At 44.2% G+C, this 19,912-nt stretch overlaps 1 protein-coding gene across 1 annotated transcript; it reads right to left on the bottom strand.

The window, feature by feature from the left end:
• Positions 1-15,919: 15,919 nt before the first annotated feature.
• LOC145125727 (S-adenosyl-L-methionine-dependent methyltransferases superfamily protein) lies at positions 15,920-18,451 on the bottom strand. Its single transcript, XM_079061150.1, has 7 exons — positions 18,302-18,451; positions 17,513-17,738; positions 17,297-17,431; positions 16,799-17,232; positions 16,459-16,643; positions 16,234-16,374; positions 15,920-16,142 (listed from the first exon to the last, which is right to left on the bottom strand). The coding sequence occupies exons 1-7, from the start codon at positions 18,393-18,395 to the stop codon at positions 16,014-16,016; spliced, it is 1,344 nt and encodes a 447-aa protein (XP_078917276.1). The 5' UTR covers positions 18,396-18,451; the 3' UTR covers positions 15,920-16,013.
• Between the last annotated feature and the right edge of the window lie 1,461 nt (positions 18,452-19,912).

The raw sequence follows: 19,912 nt of genomic DNA, 5'->3' as shown, positions 1-19,912 counted from the left end.
TGGGGTTTCGGTGAAGAAACCCAAGGGATTCGACTCAAGGTCGAAGGGCCAGCAGGGTCGGAGCCGCTGTGGGAAATGCGGCAAGACGCATGAGGGAGGTTGCAGATTAGGGGGATCGGGCTGCTATAAGTGCGGCAAGTTGGGGCACTTTAGCAGGGATTGTACCGCCCCTACCCCCACCATTTAGACATCATGCATGCTTTGTTTTCATTGCAATCAGCGAGGCCATAAAAAGGCCAACTGCCCGAGATTGGTATCAAGAGCGCCAGTGGCGGCGCCATCTCCAACAACCCTGCGGATCACAGATGGCCACCAGGGCAAGACAGATGCTCCTGTGGTAAGGAGTCGAGCCTTCCAGCTGACCGCCGAAGAGGCGCGTGCCACACTAGATGTAGTGACGGGTATGTTTCTTCTCCCTAACTTTTATTATATGCCAGTTTTGATATTTATATTCTATGTGTTTTGTTTAGGATCGTTCCATGTGAACGACTTCCCAGTACTGGTATAAATTGAATCGGGGGCTACCCGATCATTCATATCTCTTGCACTCAGCAAGAGGTTTGCTGAGTCTTCAGGCACGTTGGATTTTCCTTTAGAGGTCGAGATTGCGTACAATTGATCCGTCCGGGCATCAGAGGTTTATAGAGATTGTGTCCTGAGGATGTATGACGAGCGTTACCTCGTGGATTTGGTTCCCATTCCTTTGCGTGGGAACAAGGTCATCATAGGCATGGATTGGTTGATCCCTAATGGGGCAGTGATCGACTGTGAGCAGCAGTTGGTTTGGGTCAGGACCCCAAGTGGGGGAGAGCTGGTGATTCAGGGTGATATATAGACCGCAACATGGACCGGTAATGTGTTCAGCAACGAGAGCCAGACGCTACCTTCATCAGGGATGTACTGGTTTTGTCGCCTATGTTATGGATACCTGGGAGGAGGGTAAGGCGACCGTGAGCAATGTGCCTATTGTGCGGGAGTATCCGTATGTGTTCCCGGAAGATTTGCCTAGGATACCTCCGGAGAGACAGCTGGAGTTCAGGATTGATCTAGTTCCGGGTGCAGCTCCGATAGCCAAGGAACCGTATCGGTGGGCTCCTCCCGAGATGCAAGAGTTGTCTACACAGCTGCAGGAGCTGTTAGACAAGGGATTTATCAGGCCGAGCAGTTCGCCATGGGGAGCCCCGATTTTGTTTGTGAAGAAGAAGGACGGGTCACATCGGATGTGTATAGATTACCGGGAGTTGAATAAGGTAACGGTGAAGAACCGCTACCCACTCCCAAGGATTGACGATCTCTTTGACCAGCTTCAGGGAGCATCTTGGTTTTCCAAGATTGATCTGCGATCAGGCTACCATCAGATGAGAGTCAAAGACGGGGATGTACAAAAGACATACTTTCGGACTCAATATGGTCATTACGAGTTCGTGGTGATGCCATTCGGGCTCACCAATGCTCCTGCTGCGTTCATGGATCTCATGAACCGCGTATGCAGACCGATGTTGGATCGGTCTGTGATAGTCTTTATTGATGACATCTTGGTTTACTCCAAGACGCATGAGCAGCACGAGGAGCACCCGAGGGAGGTGCTGGAGACGTTGAGGAGGGAGAGACTTTTTGCAAAGTTCTCCAAGTGTGAGTTTGGTTGCGCGAGGTGCAGTTTCTAGGGCACCTTGTCAACCAGAACGGTATACTGGTCGATCCGGCCAAGGTAGAGACCGTGATGAGATGGGAGGTTCCGAGGTCTCCATCCGAGATTCGAAGTTTTCTTGGTCTGGCGGGTTACTATCGGAGATTCATCCAGGATTTCTCCAAGATTTCTATTACACTGACCCGACTAACCCAGAAGTCAATGACATTCCGCTGGGGGCCTGAGCAACAGGCATCGTTCGAGACTTTGAGGCAGAGGTTGTGCGAGGCGCCGATCTTAGCCCTGCCAGAGGGCGTTGAGGATTTCATAGTGTATTGTGACTCGTCTATCTCGGGCTTGGGCGTAGTGCTGATGCAGAGAGGTCACGTCATCGCTTACGCCTCAAGGTAGTTGAAGCCCCACGAGGGGAATTACCCGACGCACGACCTGGAGTTGGGGGCGGTTGTTTTTTCCCTCAAGATTTGGCGACACTACCTTTATGGGGTCCGTTGTACCATTTACACGGATCACAAGAGCTTGAGGTACTTGATGGACCATCCAAAGCTGAAAATGAGACGACGACGTTGGTTAGATGTGGTGAAGGATTACGATTGAGATATCCTCTACCACCCGGGGAAGGCCAATGATGTGGCCGATGCACTTAGCCGCAAGGCATTCGCGGCCCCGATCAGAGACATCTGCCTGAGGATGATGGTAGTGACTTCGCTTTTGGAACGGTTTCTGGAGGATCAGCAGGAGGCTATGAAGGAGGAACATCGGAAGAGTGAGCGTATCGTGGGTCAGATTTCCTCCTTTGACTATGATAGCCGCAGGCTATTGACACTCCATCATGGAGTGTGGGTTCCGTACGCGGGCGATGTGCGCCAAATCTTGATGGAGGAGGCGCACGAATCCAGAATTTCCATCCATCCCGGGGCGACGAAGATGTATAGAGATCTCCGTCCTAATTACTGGTGGCCCTGCATGAAGCGGGATGTAGCCTGGTACGTCGAGATGTGCCTGACGTACAGGAAGGTCATGGCCGAACACCAGAGACCTCACAGCAAGACGCAACCGTTAGATATCCCTGTATGGAAATGGGAGGATATTACCATGGACTTCATTACGAAGTTGCCTAGGACGGCGCGCGGTTGACGCGATATGGGTCATCGTGGACCGATTGACCGCCCATTTCATACCGATTCAAGAGAGTATCTCGGTCGAGAAGCTGGCAGACATCTACATCAGAGTGGTAGTAGCTCAACATGGGGTGCCAGTTTTTGTGATTTATGACAGGGATGTGCAGTTCACTTCTAGATTCTCGAAGAAATTTTATGACGAGTTGGGTACTCGTCTGCACTTCACCACAACTTTCCACCCATAAACGGATGGTCAGAGTGAGCGGACCATCCAGACCTTGGAGGATATGTTGCGGGCGTGCGTTCTAAACTTCGGTGGTAGCTAGTGTAACATCCGGATTCCCAGGTATCTTAAATTATGTATTTTATTGAGTTTTGGAGAGAGACTCGGCGAGTAGGCGCTCAGACTCGCCGAGTAGAGTCGCGAATCTCCATCCGGGTTAATGACTGGACTCGGCGAGTCCACGCTGTTTAATGAAACCCTAATTTCTTGGGTTTGGGACCTATTTAAAGGCCCTTATGGCCTTCAATGGCGGCTACCAGACCATAGAGAGAAACCCTAGAGTGCTTGAGCGTTTTGAGAGAGAAAGGAAGCCATTCTTGACCTTGGAAGTGTTGTTTAGCAAGAAGAAGGAGGTACTAGCCAAGAGGAAGCATAGGAGGTTGCTATTCTGTGGATTTGGAGCTAAGATCTTCACATTTGAGGTAGTAATTCGACTCTCCTTCTGTTCTTATGATGATCATATGGATTTAGGGTTTCTTAGACCCTTTGTTGGTTAGATTTGATGTCCAAATAGCCCCTTCTGGTGATAAGGCTTTGGATCTGGATCCATAGAGGTCCAGAGAGCCTTATTCATCAAGCTTTATGAAGAACAATAGAGGTCATGGCCTTGGGTTAAGGTATTTGGGGCTAAATCATCATATATGGTCATATAAATGTTGCTTGTGCATCAAGATCGAGACTTTACGTGATTATAGTGGTTGGGAAGGCCAGATCTAGGGATTAGAGGAACAGATCTGACCTCAGGAGGTCATTTGAGTTGGTGCATGACATGAACTCGCCGAGTCCAAGGGCAGACTCGACGAGTAGGGTTAGGGTTTCCCGTGAATCACTCAGTGAGTGACTTGCCGAGTTGGGGGAATGACTCAGTGAGTCAAAGGGGGAATAGAGGACTCGAGTTCACGACTGAACTCGCCGAGTCGGGTCAAAAGTTTGACCGTTGACTTTTATTGACTTTTAGGGTTTGGTCAACTTTAGGGTCCTTGAGCCATGAGAGGGGTAAAATGGTCTTTTACCCTTTTGAGAGTACTAAGAGGAGGAATAGTCTAGCCTTGAGAGATGTATTGATTCAGAGTGTTTATTTCATATGATTAGGCGGAGGCTAGATCCGACATTACAGAGTTCGAGCTTTACCGAGTTACCCAAGGTGAGTCTTCTCACTATACTTTACCTAGAGTGGTAATTAGAGCTATGAGACAGAGTATTGTGTATGCTTTTGCATGATGTGATTTCTATGTGTTATATGCTATGTATGTTACAGAGTTTTCAGAGTTAGGACCGGAAGGTCCACAGAGTTAGGGTCAGAGGACCCATAGAGTTAGGGCCAGAGGGCCCACAGAGTTATGGGACTGGGGGGTCCCACAGAGACACTTTGACCAGAGTGTCAAACAGAGTTATAGCCTCGAGTGGCTAATATGTGTTATGTGTGGTATTTTGGGGAACTCACTAAGCATTTATGCTTACAGTGTTGTGTTATGTGTCTCAGGTACCAGCGAGGATCGCGGGAAGGCGCCGGCTTGATCAGTACACACGCGGGGAGATTTTATTATGATCTTGGGATATGATGTTATGTGATACAATGGTGTTTTTATAACGATTATGAATGAAAACGTGTTTTATAAAATGTGAAAAATCGTTTTGAAAATTTGGGTGTTACAAGTTGGTATCAGAGCCTTGGTTTGAGGGATTCGGATTCATCTTCGGGCGTATCTGAACTCAAACTGAGGATTTGAGAGAAATTTTGATGACTAAAAACTTTTTAAAAGAGTAAAAAGAGTTTTGAGATAAACAGAGCAGAGCCGTGTGTACGATCAGCCAGCGCCCGAACGGTGATTTCCCAAAATACCCTTGTAATTAGTGTTATGAGATATATTATGTTTTGATATATGATGAGTTATGCTATGCATGCTAGAGTAGACTAGGCATTCTTAGGACTAGAGTGGCCTGATATGTGATGCCCTAGTCTAGGAGTTTTGCTGCTAGGGATACTTGAGAGTGTTTAGATAGCAGCGAGGAGTTTATGAGAGAGCCGCTAGTGAGTAGCATATGGTTAAAGAGAGTAGAGTACTTGGGACTTGGGATCCAAGGAGGAGGACTTAGAGTGGATGCTGATGCGGTGTGGACGGTAGTATAGGGCCCGTACTACTGAAGACACCGGAGCAGTGCGCACCCTAAGTAAGAATCCATTGGGTACTAAGGAGCAAGTAGGGTGGAGTTATCGAGTGCGAGTATACTCGAGCGAGTCCCTGATATTTATTATTTTGTATTTCAGAGACATCATGGTTGGGACACGCCACACACCAGAGAGCAGCAGTACTAGTGATGAGGAGATCCGTAGGATCATTCATGAGGAGGTGGCTGCGGCCATCAGGGCAGAGATACCAGAGATGTTCGGGTCTATCAATACCACACTGATAGAGACATTTGACGAGAGATACGTTGCTCTTTCTGAGGCTGCGGTTGCTGCGGCCACTGCAGCTATAGCTGCGACTAGGCCGCAGGGTGGTGATGTGTTGCTGTTTCGTGAGTTCAGCAACACAAAACCACCGGAGTTTGATGGGACCCAGGACCCGATTGCAGCGATGAGGTGGATATCAGACATTGAGGGGTGTTTCTTTACTTGCTCATCTCCAGAGCATTTGAGAGTCCGGTTCGCGTTGAACCAGCTTCGCTTGGGAGCGAAGGACTGGTGGAAGTTTGTGACGGCGCACTATTCGCCTACTGAGCTTGTTGCAGTGACCTGGGAGAGGTTCACTGCTATGTTCCGAGAAGAGTACGTTCCCCAGGTGGAGAGGGAGCGTTTGGCCCAGGAGTTTTTGACCCTCAAGCAGGGTACAGAGTCTGTTACAGTGATCACCAGGATGTTCCATGAGCGGGCAATGTTCTGCCCAGAGCACGTGTCCTCCGAGCAGGCACGTATGAGCCGATATCTGAGCATTTTGAGGAGGGATATACGAGAGTTCGTGGCGAACTCGACGTACCGGACATTTGCCGAGCTTAAGGCAAATGCCCAGAAGAGGGAGATAGAGCTGGAGACTCAGGCTAGGGAGGAGGTGGAGTCTCAGGGGAGGGATCGGCGACCGACACAGTCTCATCCGGCAGCCAAGCGGGCCAAGCCTGCCGATTCGAGATCAGGGAGCCAGAGGGGCCGCACTTGTGGCAAGTGCGGCAAGAGTCATGATGGAGTGTGCAGAGCAGGGTCTTGCTACAAATGTGGCAAGGAGGGGCATATGGCCAAGGATTGCCCCAAGGGGTTTGCAGTCTGTTTTCACTGCAACCAGACCGGACACCGGAAGGCCGAGTGTCCACAGTTACGAGGGTCAGCTCAGGGAGCTTCTCAGGGATCTGCTCCTGCTGCTGTTCGAGCTACAGAGAGTTGGCCGGCAAAGGCTGAGGCACCGAAGGATCGCGGGAGAGCCTTCCAGTTGACAACGGAGGAGGTCCGCGCAGCACCCGATGTGGTAGCTGGTATGTATTCTTCCTCTGTTTATTTTGAGTTTGTAGTGTTATGCTTATATTGTGATATGCGTAGGTACATTTCTTGTGTGTTCTGTACCTGCCTTGGTGTTATTTGACTTGGGTGCAAGTCGGTCTTTTGTGTCACTAGCGTTTAGTCAGCACATCAGTACCCAGCGTGAGGCGTTGAGTCGACCTCTACGAGTTTCCATAGCTGACGAGCGAGCGGTGTATGCTACTGATGTGATTCGAGGATGTGTACTCGAGATCTTCGGTGTCGAGTTTCCGATAGATCTGGTCCCGATTGCTATGGGGGACGTATGTGTCATAGTGGGCATGGATTGGTTGAGCAGTTTCGGAGCTGTGATTGACTGTGAGCGACAGTTGATGACGATACGAGACCCCAGTGGGGGAGTACTTACGGTGTACGGCGAGGGTTCCCATTCTGGGTCAGCATTTTGTTCGGCCGCTAGAGCGAGGCAGAGTTTACAGCAGGGCTGTAGTGGGTTTGTGGCTTATGTGGTGGATACGAGAGTAGATGCAGAGAGACCGAGGTCGATCGATGAGGTCCCGATAGTGCGCGAGTTCCCAGTTGTTTTCCCCTAGGAGTTGCCGGGTGTGCCTCCCGAGAGGCAGGTAGAGTTCCGTATTGATTTGGTTCTGGGGGCAGCGCCTATCGCCAAGGCGCCCTATCGCCTTGCGCCACCAGAGATGCAGGAGTTATCCTCGCAGCTTCAGGAGCTGCTGGGGAAGGGGTTTATACGGCCGAGTAGCTCGCCGTGGGGAGCGCCGATCCTTTTTGTCAAGAAAAAGGATGGTTCACACCGGATGTGCATTGATTACCGGGAGCTGAACAAACTGACGGTCAAGAACCGTTACCCCTTACCGAGGATCGACGATTTATTCGATCAGTTGCATGGAGCGTCTTGGTTTTCCAAGATCGACTTGAGGTCTGGATATCATCAGATGAGAGTACGAGATGAGGATATCCAGAAGACAACGTTCAGGACTCGTTACGGGCATTACGAGTTCGTGGTGATGCCTTTCGGGCTCACCAATGCACCGGCGGCGTTCATGTATCTCATGAACAGAGTATGCAGACCGATGTTGGACCGTTCGGTGATCGTGTTCATCGATGATATACTGGTGTATTCGAGATCCAGAGAGCAGCATGAGGAGCATTTGAGAGAGTTACTTGGAGTTTTGAGATCGGAGAGGCTTTATGCCAAATTCTCCAAGTGTGATTTCTGGTTACGAGAGGTCCAGTTCCTAGGACACCTCGTTAACCAGAATGGGATATTGGTCGACCCGGCCAAGATTGAGGCGGTTATGAGTTGGGAGGTGCCGAGATCCCCCACCGAGATCAGGAGTTTCTTAGGGTTGGCTGGCTATTATCGGAGATTTATCAGGGATTTCTCCAAGATCGCCGTGCCACTCACCAGGTTGACCCGGAAGGGTGTTGCTTTTTCATGGGGACCAGAGCAGCAGGCCTCCTTCGACACACTTCGCCAGAGACTGTGCGAAGCCCCAGTGTTAGCCCTTCCGGAGGGGATGGAGGACTTTGTGGTGTATTGTGACACATCGATATCGGGGCTGGGAGCGGTGCTGATGCAGAGAGGGCATGTGATAGCATACGCATCGAGGCAGCTGAAGCCTCACGAGACGAGGTATCCCACCCACGATCTGGAGTTGGGGGCTGTAGTGTTCGCCCTCAAGATCTGGCGTCACTATCTGTATGGGGTTCGGTGTACCATATACACGGACCACAAGAGCTTGAAGTACTTGATGGATCAACCCAACCTGAATATGCGCCAGAGGAGATGGTTGGACGTGGTAAAGGATTACGATTGTGAGATCCTGTACCACCCGGGCAAGGCTAACGTTGTAGCCGATGCCCTAAGTCGTAGGGCGGAGAGCGCCCCGATATGGGACGTTTGTATGAGATTGACAGTGATGACTCCAGTGTTGGACACCATCCAAGGGGCCCAGGCTGAGGCCGTGAGACCGGAGAACCGCAAGAGAGAGCGGGTTATCGGATATGTATCGGAGTTTGTTACCGATAGCAGAGGGTTTATGACCTTCCAGGGTCGGATCTGGGTGCCATTTGTGGGCGGGGCACGTACCATATTGATGGAGGAGGCACACCGATCGAGGTTTTCGATCCATCCCGGGGCCACTAAGATGTATTTGGACCTGAGAAGAGATTATTGGTGGCCCTGTATGAAGAGGGATGTAGCATGGGTTGATGAGAGGTGCTTGACCTGTCGCAGGGTTAAGGCCGAGCACCAGAGGCCGCATGGTAAGTTGCAGCCGTTGGAGGTTCCCGAGTGGAAGTGGGAACAGATTACCATGGATTTTATCACCAAATTTCCAAGGACTGCGAGGGGCGTCGATGCAATTTGGGTGATTGTGGACAGGTTGACGAAGAGCGCTCACTTCCTTGCTATCAGTGAGAGCTCCTCCGCCGAGAGGTTGGCAGAGTTGTACGTGAGGGAGGTGGTATCACGGCATGGAGTGCCGATCTCGATCGTCTCAGATCGAGATGTGCGTTTCACTTCCAGATTCTGGAAGAAGTTTCATGAGGAGTTGGGTACGAGGCTACATTTTAGTACCGCATACCACCCCCAGACAGATGGGCAGAGTGAGCGGACGATTCAGACGCTCGAGGACATGCTTCGGGCATGTGTGTTGGATTTCGGAGGGAGTTGGGACACATACTTGCCCTTGGCTGAGTTTTCCTATAACAACAGCCATCATTCGAGCATCGGTATGCCACCCTTTGAGCTGTTGTATGGGAGGAGGTGTCGGACTCCTATTTGCTGGGGTGAGGTCGGACAGCGTGTGATGGGTAGTACAGAGATAGTACTTCAGACGACTGAGCAGATTCAGCAGGTCAAACAGAGGTTGTTGACCGCTCAGAGCCGCCAGAAGAGTTATGCGGACAGACGTCGCTCGGGGCTTGAGTTCCAGGTTGGTGATTTAGTACTCCTGAAGGTATCTCCTTGGAAGGGGGTGATCCGATTCAGGAATAGGGGTAAGTTGGGACCTCGGTATATTGGTCCTTTCAGGGTGACTGCCAGGGTGGGCAGGGTAGCGTATCGTTTGGAGCTACCTACGGAGTTGAGCCAGATTCACGATACCTTCCACGTGTCTCAGTTGAGGAAGTGTATCGCTGATGAGTCGGCAGTGGTTCCGTTAGAGGACATTCAGGTAGATGCGAGCCTGAATTATGTTGAGAGACCGGTTGCGATTGTGGATCGAAGGATCAAGACTTTGAGAAACAAGGAGGTGCCATTGGTTCAAGTCCAGTGGCAACATCGAAAGGGTTCTGAAATGACCTGGGAGCCGGAGTTAGAGATGCGCGAGCAGTATCCAGAGTTATTTGTGGAGTGAGACTTCGAGGGTGAAGTCTGATTCTAGTGGGGGAGAATTGTAACATCCGGATTCCCAGGTATCTTAAATTATGTATTTTATTGAGTTTTGGAGAGAGACTCGGCGAGTAGGCGCTCAGACTCGCCGAGTAGAGTCGCGAATCTCCATCCGGGTTAATGACTGGACTCGGCGAGTCCATACGTGGACTCGGCGAGTCCACGCTGTTTAATGAAACCCTAATTTCTTGGGTTTGGGACCTATTTAAAGGCCCTTATGGCCTTCAATGGCGGCTACCAGACCATAGAGAGAAACCCTAGAGTGCTTGAGCGTTTTGAGAGAGAAAGGAAGCCATTCTTGACCTTGGAAGTGTTGTTTAGCAAGAAGAAGGAGGTACTAGCAAAGAGGAAGCATAGGAGGTTGCTATTCTGTGGATTTGGAGCTAAGATCTTCACATTTGAGGTAGTAATTCGACTCTCCTTCTGTTCTTATGATGATCATATGGATTTAGGGTTTCTTAGACCCTTTGTTGGTTAGATTTGATGTCCAAATAGCCCCTTCTGGTGATAAGGCTTTGGATCTGGATCCATAAAGGTCCAGAGAGCCTTATTCATCAAGCTTTATGAAGAACAATAGAGGTCATGGCCTTGGGTTAAGGTATTTGGGGCTAAATCATCATATATGGTCATATAAATGTTGCTTGTGCATCAAGATCGAGACTTTACGTGATTATAGTGGTTGGGAAGGCTAGATCTAGGGATTAGAGGAACAGATCTGACCTCAGGAGGTCATTTGAGTTGGTGCATGACATGAACTCGCCGAGTCCAAGGGCAGACTCGGCGAGTAGGGTTAGGGTTTCCCGTGAATCACTCAGTGAGTGACTTGCCGAGTTGGGGGAATAACTCAGTGAGTCAGAGGGGGAATAGAGGACTCGAGTTCACGACTGAACTCGCCGAGTCACATTTGTGCACTCGGCGAGTCGGCTCAAAATTTTGACCGTTGACTTTTATTGACTTTTAGGGTTTGGTCAACTTTAGGGTCCTTGAGCCATGAGAGGGGTAAAATGGTCTTTTACCCTTTTGAGAGTACTAAGAGGAGGAATAGTCTAGCCTTGAGAGATGTATTGATTCAGAGTGTTTATTTCATATGATTAGGCGGAGGCTAGACCCGACATTACAGAGTTCGAGCTTTACCGAGTTACCCGAGGTGAGTCTTCTCACTATACTTTACCTAGAGTGGTAATTAGAGCTATGAGACAGAGTATTGTGTATGCTTTTGCATGATGTGATTTCTATGTGTTATATGCTATGTATGTTACAGAGTTTTCAGAGTTAGGACCGGAAGGTCCACAGAGTTAGGGTCAGAGGACCCATAGAGTTAGGGCCAGAGGGCCCACAGAGTTATGGGACTGGGGGGTCCCACAGAGACACTTTGACCAGAGTGTCAAACAGAGTTATAGCCTCGAGTGGCTAATATGTGTTATGTGTGGTATTTTGGGGAACTCACTAAGCAATTATGCTTACAGTGTTGTGTTATGTGTCTCAGGTACCAGCGAGGATCGCAGGAAGGCGCCGGCTTGATCAGTACACACGCGGGGAGATTTTATTATGATCTTGGGATATGATGTTATGTGATACAATGGTGTTTTTATAACGATTATGAATGAAAACGTGTTTTATAAAATGTGAAAAATCGTTTTGAAAATTTGGGTGTTACAGCTAGGATACCTACCTTCCCTTGGCAGAGTTTTCCTATAATAATAGCTACCATGCCAGTATCGACCGGCCTCCCTTTGAGATGCTTTACGGGAGGAAGTGCAGGACCCCAATATGATGAGGTGAGGTTGGTCAGAAGGTAATGGGGAGTACCGAGGTGGTATTCAAGACGACGGAGAAGATCCAGCAGGTCCGGAGTAGACTCCAGACGGCCCATAGTCGGCAGAAGAGCTACGCCGACAGACGCCGATCGGACTTGGAGTTTCAGGTCGGGGACATGGTCCTTCTAAAGGTGTCACCTTGGAAAGGTGTCATCCGCTTCAGAAAACGGGGCAAGCTGGTCCCCAGGTATATCGGACCTTTCAGGGTGATAGCCCGGGTGGGCAATGTAGCATATCGGTTGGATCTTCCGGAAGAGCTTAGACAGATCCACAACACTTTCCACATTTCGAAGCTGCGGAAGTGCATAGTCGATGATACCGCGGTGGTTTACTTTGGAGGATATTCAGGTAGATGACAACCTGAACTACATCGAGAGACCGGTAGCCATTCTAGACAAGAAGACGAAGGATCTGAGGAACAAGAGGGTAGAGTTGGTGAAGGTGCAGTGGCCGCACCGCAAGGGCTCAGAATGGATGTGGGAGCCGGAGGATGAGATGAGGGAGCACTACCCAGGGCTATTTCCAGCCGCAGCAGACTTCAAGGACGAAGTCTGAATAAGTGGGAGAGAATTGTAACGCCTGGTTCCTTTTGTATAGAAACTCGACGAGTCGGAGGCCCCAAACTCGTCGAGTAGAGATGAATTGGAATGCGGATTTTGGAAACCTACTCGACGAGTTGGGGAGCCTCAACTCGACGAGTAGGCTGGAAAAATGAAACCCTAATTCCAGGGTTTTGCACCCTATTTAAACACCTTAACCCCAAGGTGTTGGCCTCATCTCCAGCCTCCACTGCCCAAAACCCTAGTCTCGAAACCCTAAGCCATTTTTGGTGATTGTGAGCTAATCTTGTGCATTATTGGTGAGTTTAAAGAAGAAGAAGCTTGAAGGAGAAGCAAGAACGTGTGGGAGGAGAGTAGATCCAGAAGTTGGGCTTCATTTCTGGTTCATCTGAGGTATAAAGCTTCAACCTTGTTCATGGCATGCTTAGATCTAGTCTTAAGATGTTTTGCTTCATGTTTTTGTCCAAGTATGTTGATGGTTGGGATTTGGACGTCCCATTTGGGCAAACCCTTCAGATCTAGGGTCTTGAGGGGACTTCATGGCATAAAGGTGGCAACTTTATGGCCATGGAAGTCCCATGCAACTTTTAGACCATCTTTTTGGTCTTTTAATCCCTATTAGGTCATGCATGCGAGTAAAGATGAGATCTTTACGTGACCAAACTGTCCCTAGAGTCCAGATCTATGACCTCATGGTCTATCTTGACGTTTTGATGACTTTTGAATTCGGATCTAAATCATTTTGGGTTAGGGTTTGAGTTTTTGTTGTGAGGAGAGGTTCTTAATGGGTAAAGTTGGAAACTTTACCCTTCTAGACGTATTTACAGCTTGGATCCAAAAGATAGGGCCTTGATTTTAAGAATAGGGACTTAATGCATTAAGAAGGTTGACGGACTGAAGAACTTGACGAGTTCATAAGAGAACTCGACGAGTTGTTCTGGAAGTGTCCCGACTCTGTTGGAAAAAGAGGGACTCAACGAGTTGCAGGAGACACTCGACGAGTTGGATCGTGATTTCACGATTATGTGATTTATGGAAACTCGACGAGTTGAAGAGTAACTCGGCGAGTTGAGTCAACTCGGAGTGTTGACATTGACTTTGACCTGGGTGTTGACTTTGACTTTGACTTGGACTTTAATCAAAGTTAACCCTTAAGGGGTTATGAGTATAAAAGGGGAATTAAGGAAATCTTTTATGTGTAGGGGTTTGAGTTGGGTTGATATCCGGAACCGGGGATTGTTCAGCTATTTCTAGTTTTCGAGGTGAGTTACCTTCCTGGTAGCAGTGGGTCTAAGGCACCAAGGCCGACCCACTAGTAGGAGTTTGTAGTTAGATGATTGTCTTTGTGATAATTGTCTGGTATGGCACTATCTGTTATGATTTATGTGCTAGTATGCTATGATATTATGTGGTAGTGGTAGGGTGAAATAGACCCCGTATCCGGTTGATAAGACCGAAGGGGTAGGTCGGACACCCAGATATGCCTGACAGTATGTTTATGTATGATTATGTATGCTGTTATATGGTAGTGGTAGGGGCGAAATAGACCCCGTAACCGGTTGAAAGAGACCGAAGGGGTAGGCCAACACCAAGATATGCTAGACGGTTACCGGTTGAAAGCGACCGAAGGGGTAGGCCAGCACCCTGATATGCTAGGCAGTACCGGTTGAAAGAGACCAAATGGGTAGGCCAGCACCCGGATATGCTAGGCAGTATGTTTATTGTATGGTATGTGGTATGATGGGGGAACTCACTAAGCTTCGTGCTTACGGTTTTCAGTTTTGGTTTCAGGTACTTCTTCTTCGAAAAGGAAGGAGCCGGCATGATCGCAGCGCATCACACTATGATATTCCACACATGAGATCTTTGGGTGTTGTACTCTGATATTGTTTTCTTATGACATGTTTTGGATATTGGTTTTGATTATGATATGAGATGACACTATTGATGTTTTTAGACTACTGGTTTTTATGATTACTTAATTAAAAATGAAATTTTTTTTCATGACTTTTGGGATTTTACAATAACATTGAAAGAATATCATTTACATAGTAGATTAACATAAAGAAGCTTAATTTCTTAGTTGAGTTTCTTGACTTGGAACCTCATTTCCCATGACTAGACAAGATAGGAATTTGTGAATCCTTAGAGACAAAGAAGGAATGGTCGAATATTAATAGGAAGGATCGACACTCAATTTCTGAACAGGAATGCTTGAGTAGGAAGTCGACTTTGGTAATATGATGCAATAGTTTTTTTTTTCTTTTCTTTTTATCTTTTTTTGGAATTTACAACTCGATCATAGGAGGGACAAGGAAAAACATGATCGAATCGATTGAATGTAGGTCATTCGGTGTAGCAAGAAAAATACGATTAAAAAAATGACTTCAATTCCGGGCCGAATAGCCCTAGAACCGAATAAACCTAATATAGATAGCCGAGAACCGAATCGAATTGTTTATTTGGGCCTATTTCGGTTTGGGTTTGGTTCGGTTTTCGGGCCATATTTTCATCCCTATCTTGGGTTTGTGGAAGAATGAGTGAGTGCTCCTTTTGGTACAACAGATTATGCAATAATTAATCAAAAGAAAGAAGATGATTGTATTGAACCAATAACCTAAGAATTTGCGTTAAGAATTGTTAGGCGTGTAAGTTTGGATGGATCGGTTTGATCCGATCCAATCAAGTGAATCTAAATTGATTTCGGTTTTCAAAACATGGATCCGAATAGTCAAAACTAAAATCAAATCCGATCTGATCCAATTACAATTTGGTTGGATCGATTTTTATAATTCGGTTTTCAAAACCGAAACATTTTAAAACGACATACAATTATAATATTATTCAACTTTACACAAGAAGCGAAAACAAATTATTTAGTTGTGATTTGAAATTTATAAACAACTAATAAGAAGATATATTATAGTTAAATATTTTACAGATAGAAAACTTTTGAGAGAAAATGCATATTAATGTTTTTTTTTATCAAGTGAATCGTTTTGATCCTATTTGAAAAGATAAATTACAAAATTAATAAATAACTATAGATATATATATTATAAATAAATAAATAATAAATGTTTATTCAAAATTTTTGGACTATTCGGTTTTTATTTTATAAACCAAAATTAATCCAAAATCCAAAATAATAATTCGGTTTTGTTGAAAGTCAATCCAAAGATCCGATTATCCAAACCAAATAGTCCAATCCAAATTGTCCAATTTGACAATTCAGTTTTATCCAAATAGTAAACAATCCTAAGAATTGTGTTAGGAATTTCCTAACCATTGACCGCAAATCATTGAGCTCCAATCACTAAAATATAAATACCTGATTCTCATAATGAGAAAGATCTATCTTTGCAAAATGCAAACGTATGTTAAAATTATTTATTATGTCACGTATTCAACAACAAAACTGGCTACATCATCCAACCGAACATAAACCTAATGGTGATATTATTTTGCATGATCAAGTTTTGAGATTCACTTTAGGCAATTGACCACGAATCACAAGCCCCAATTGTTGTGAATGAGGTATGTGTGATCGTAAGTAAGTGAAGACAAAGTTATGAAAGCAACTGACTTGACTAGTACATATACCGGATGATATGTTAAGAAATAGGAAGATATATTAGAAAGTTGGTTGATTGTGATTGTGATTAATAAAATATTCAACAAGTTAAAAGGTATTTGAGAATTGAGTTCAAAGGACTCTTAATAAAATGTTAGTAAGGTAGGCTCCTTCTGGATAAGATGGGTCGATAGGATGGTCACAGGCTGCCCCGCACTGACGTACAACTGTTATCTTCCTACCAGCCATTGACGCAGCCCCCTACAACATATGTATTTTATTATACACATCACTTAGTTACTACATACACAACACAACTTTCCCTGAAAAAACATAAATAAAACCAACTAACCTGGAGAACACCCAAGAACTGCCCACTCTTCTGAGTCATAGCTCCTGAACACGAACAAGTCATCAAAAACCCACCCCGTTTTGTTAACCGCATCGCAAGTGAGTTCAGATTCCTATACATTCCACTTGCACTTTGTAGAACCTACCATCCATCCATCCATAATCATATGATTTGTCATTTACATTTTACACTTACTTATTAATAAGACGATTTAATCTCAAATACCTTCCTCCGAGGTGCTAACTTAGGGGGATCCATAATCACTATGTCCCATAATTCATTCCTAGAAGCAGCATTCTTCATGAAAATAGTTGCATCTTGTTTCAGGAATGATATCTTCCCCGGATCCAGATTGTTGAGAATGACATTATGGTTAGCTACTTCCAAAGCAGGAGATGACGTATCAACACCTGTGTTGTGTTGTGTTGTGTTGTGTTGTGTGTCAATCAAACAACATACACATTGCTTATTGGAAATAAATTAATAAATGCATTCCCTAATAATATCTAATTACAGCCGTCACAAAATAACCAATATGCACAAATGAGGGAGTGGAAACAAATACCAGTGACTTCCAAAGCATGACCATGTGCAGCATTTAGAGCAAAGCCACCAGTATAGCAGCACATGTCAAGCACTCTTTGACCATCCGAAATGGTAGATATAAATTCACGGTTTTCACGCTGATCCGCATAAAACCCTGTCTTTTGTCCATCCAACGAGATCATATAAGATATCCCATTCTCCACAACCTTAACCACCCTTTCACATAATAACTCTTCTTCTTCTTCTTCCTCTTCTTCTTCTTCTTCTTCTTCTAAGTCTAAGTCTAACCCTTCTTCTTTCAATATCTCTGTTGACGGCCTCCACAGTATACTCTTGATCATATTCAATCCACTGATACACTTCTTAATATGTTGCTTGTACTTCTCAACCCATGCAGCTGACGACGCAATCACAGCCAAATCCCCAAACACATCAACTATAAGGCCTGACAATCTGTACTTTGGATAAATTAAACCAATGCTATAAACAACAGATTCAAAATAATAGAAATAGCTACCTATCTCCTTCACTATTCACAAGACGATATGCATTTGTATTGGCAGAAGGGAGCCCCAAGCTCTTACGTAATCTGATGGCTGCATCTATTCTTGTTTCAAGCAGCTTTTCCACATTCAATGCACAAGAAGGATCTCTGTGCCATTCATTCATTCCATCCAAATGTTAAAATAATCTACATCAAACAGTTTTTTTAATTTGAGTAATTATTTAATACCCTGATACTTCCTCCTCTAGCTGCATGAGCCTCACACAGAACATAGAGCAGGAGTTGTACAAGCCCCAACCGATTGGCTTTTGTGTCCCGTCAGCCACCAGCACAACGTCACCTGTTTTTGGGGGTGGTCTACCAATAATTCTATCAACTGCACCGCTGTAAACCATTGGGCTTCCATCACGAAACAGTTGTGTTTTCCCCTTCTTTAGGATAACCTTTGCAACACCTGCAAAACCATCTCATTCTCATCAACCCAATCCATGTTACCATTTGTTGCTATATGAAACCCATAACATAACCCAGAAACAATGTTTTAAAAATCAGACAGACTACACGCCACGTGCATGAAAACCTAAATATTTATAAAACAAAAATTAATTGCTTTAGGTTTTGGTGACATAAACAACCAACATCAATCAGTTGTGAAATTAATTGGTTCCGTTCGCTGGCGTGCCATTCAAAATAATATGAAAATACCCAAAAAAAAAAAAACAAAAATCACGCTAACTTGCTAAATTTCAGAACCAGACAGATACAAGTAAGGAGTTGAAAGAACAACACCCCTGTTAGGTGCATTCCCCAAGTAAAATCAGGAAATCACTTATCTCCCCTGGTCGTTTACAAAAATTAACCACCCACGGCAAGTTTTATATTCCAAATTTTTAATATACTCGGACCAGCCAGTCTCAAAAGAAACGGCACAATTACGAATTCCCTGTTGTGTGTGCGTTGCATATAGATAAAATACAAAAGTATATAGACAGCCGGAGAGAGAGAGAGAGAGAGGACCCTTGGATTGGTTTGAAGCGATATCCTGAAGGGTGGTGTTGGTGGTCAACGGTGGAAGAGCTAGGCACCTCGTCAGACGGCTTGAGAGCAACATATAAGCTGTTTGAAGCTTCGACTGCTTTTCTATAGCTCAATTTTCCGCCCTTGCGAATTGCGATACATAAGCAGGGAGAGGTCCTATATTACAGTATTTTAAAGGGTTATTTTCATAAAAGACCCTATATTTTGATTTTTTTTCTTTTTAGACCTAAAACTTTTTTCTTTTCCGAAAAAACCTAACTTTTAGCTTTGACTTGTTATTTTAGACCCTAACAAGTAAATTAAGTATTTTTATTTCATAAAAGACCCTATATTTTATACTTTTTTCCAATCTAGACCTAAAATGTTTTTTATTTCAAGACTAATTGTATAAAAACATGATTATATCCTTTTAGTTTAAAAATAGACATCGATTTAAACAATGTAATTATTATGCCTACATTTATTTATGATTGGAAAATTCTTTTTCCACGTATATTTATAAAAAAAAGACCCTATATTTTGTTACTTTTTTCCATTTTAGACCTAAAATGTTTTTTTTTTCAAAATAAACTCAACTTTAAAATTGGTTATAATCTTCAAAACCAAATATATAAGGTACTTCTTGACTATACTGAAAAAGAAAGTATACATGTATACACAAAAAAAATGTTATCTGATCTATTATCTTTTGAGCGAATATAACCTAGAAGAATTACAAAATTTTATTTTTTTCTAAAAGATATAATTAAACTTTATCTTGGATATATATATATATATATATATATATATATATATATATATATATATATATATATATATATATATATATATATTATCATTAAACTTGATATATTGTTTATAAAAAATGTTATTATTACCGCTAATAAAAAGTTCGATGTTAATTTGATGTTTTTTGGTAACATAGACAATACATGGCTAAGATGAATCTTTTAGCATAATAACAACTTTTTTATTTGTAGAAAAAAACAACATACCATGTAATTTAATAAACTGTATACAAAATAAGATTTTGCAATTTTAAACAAAACTTGAATTTGATATATCTAAACAAAACTATTATGAATGTTTAGGATTAATATTTTTATGTATGTATTTGATATAGTTATACCATATTATTCAATAACGGGCTAATGCTACAAAATATTCTATGGCTTTGGTTTAGGAGTATGATAGTTAGTTCGTTTGTTAACTGTTCCAAAAAAATTGATTAAAAAATTCAACCAAAAAAATAATATAGAAAAGTGAGAGAGGGAAATATGTCCAAACTCACGAAATAAGTATAATAGACAAACTAAAAAAAAATATTTTGTATACAGTTTTGTTAAATTACCTGGTATGTTTATTTCCTACAAATAAAAAAAATGTTATTATGCTAAAAGATTCTTCCTAGCCATGTATTATCCATGTTACAAAAAAATATCAAATTAACATCGAACTTTTTATTAGCAGTAATAATAACATTTTTTATAAATAATATATCAAGTTTAATGATATAATATATATCCAAGATATATCTTTTAGACAAAAATAAAATTTTGCAATTCTTCTAGGTTATATTCGTTCAAAAGA

Source organism: Lactuca virosa, chromosome 7 (genome assembly GCF_052849685.1).
Source record: "Lactuca virosa cultivar CGN04683 chromosome 7, Lactuca_virosa_CGN04683_v6, whole genome shotgun sequence".
NCBI lineage: Eukaryota > Viridiplantae > Streptophyta > Magnoliopsida > Asterales > Asteraceae > Lactuca > Lactuca virosa.
Note: the sequence above shows the minus strand (reverse complement) of the source record. Positions and strands in the feature narration are given on the sequence as shown.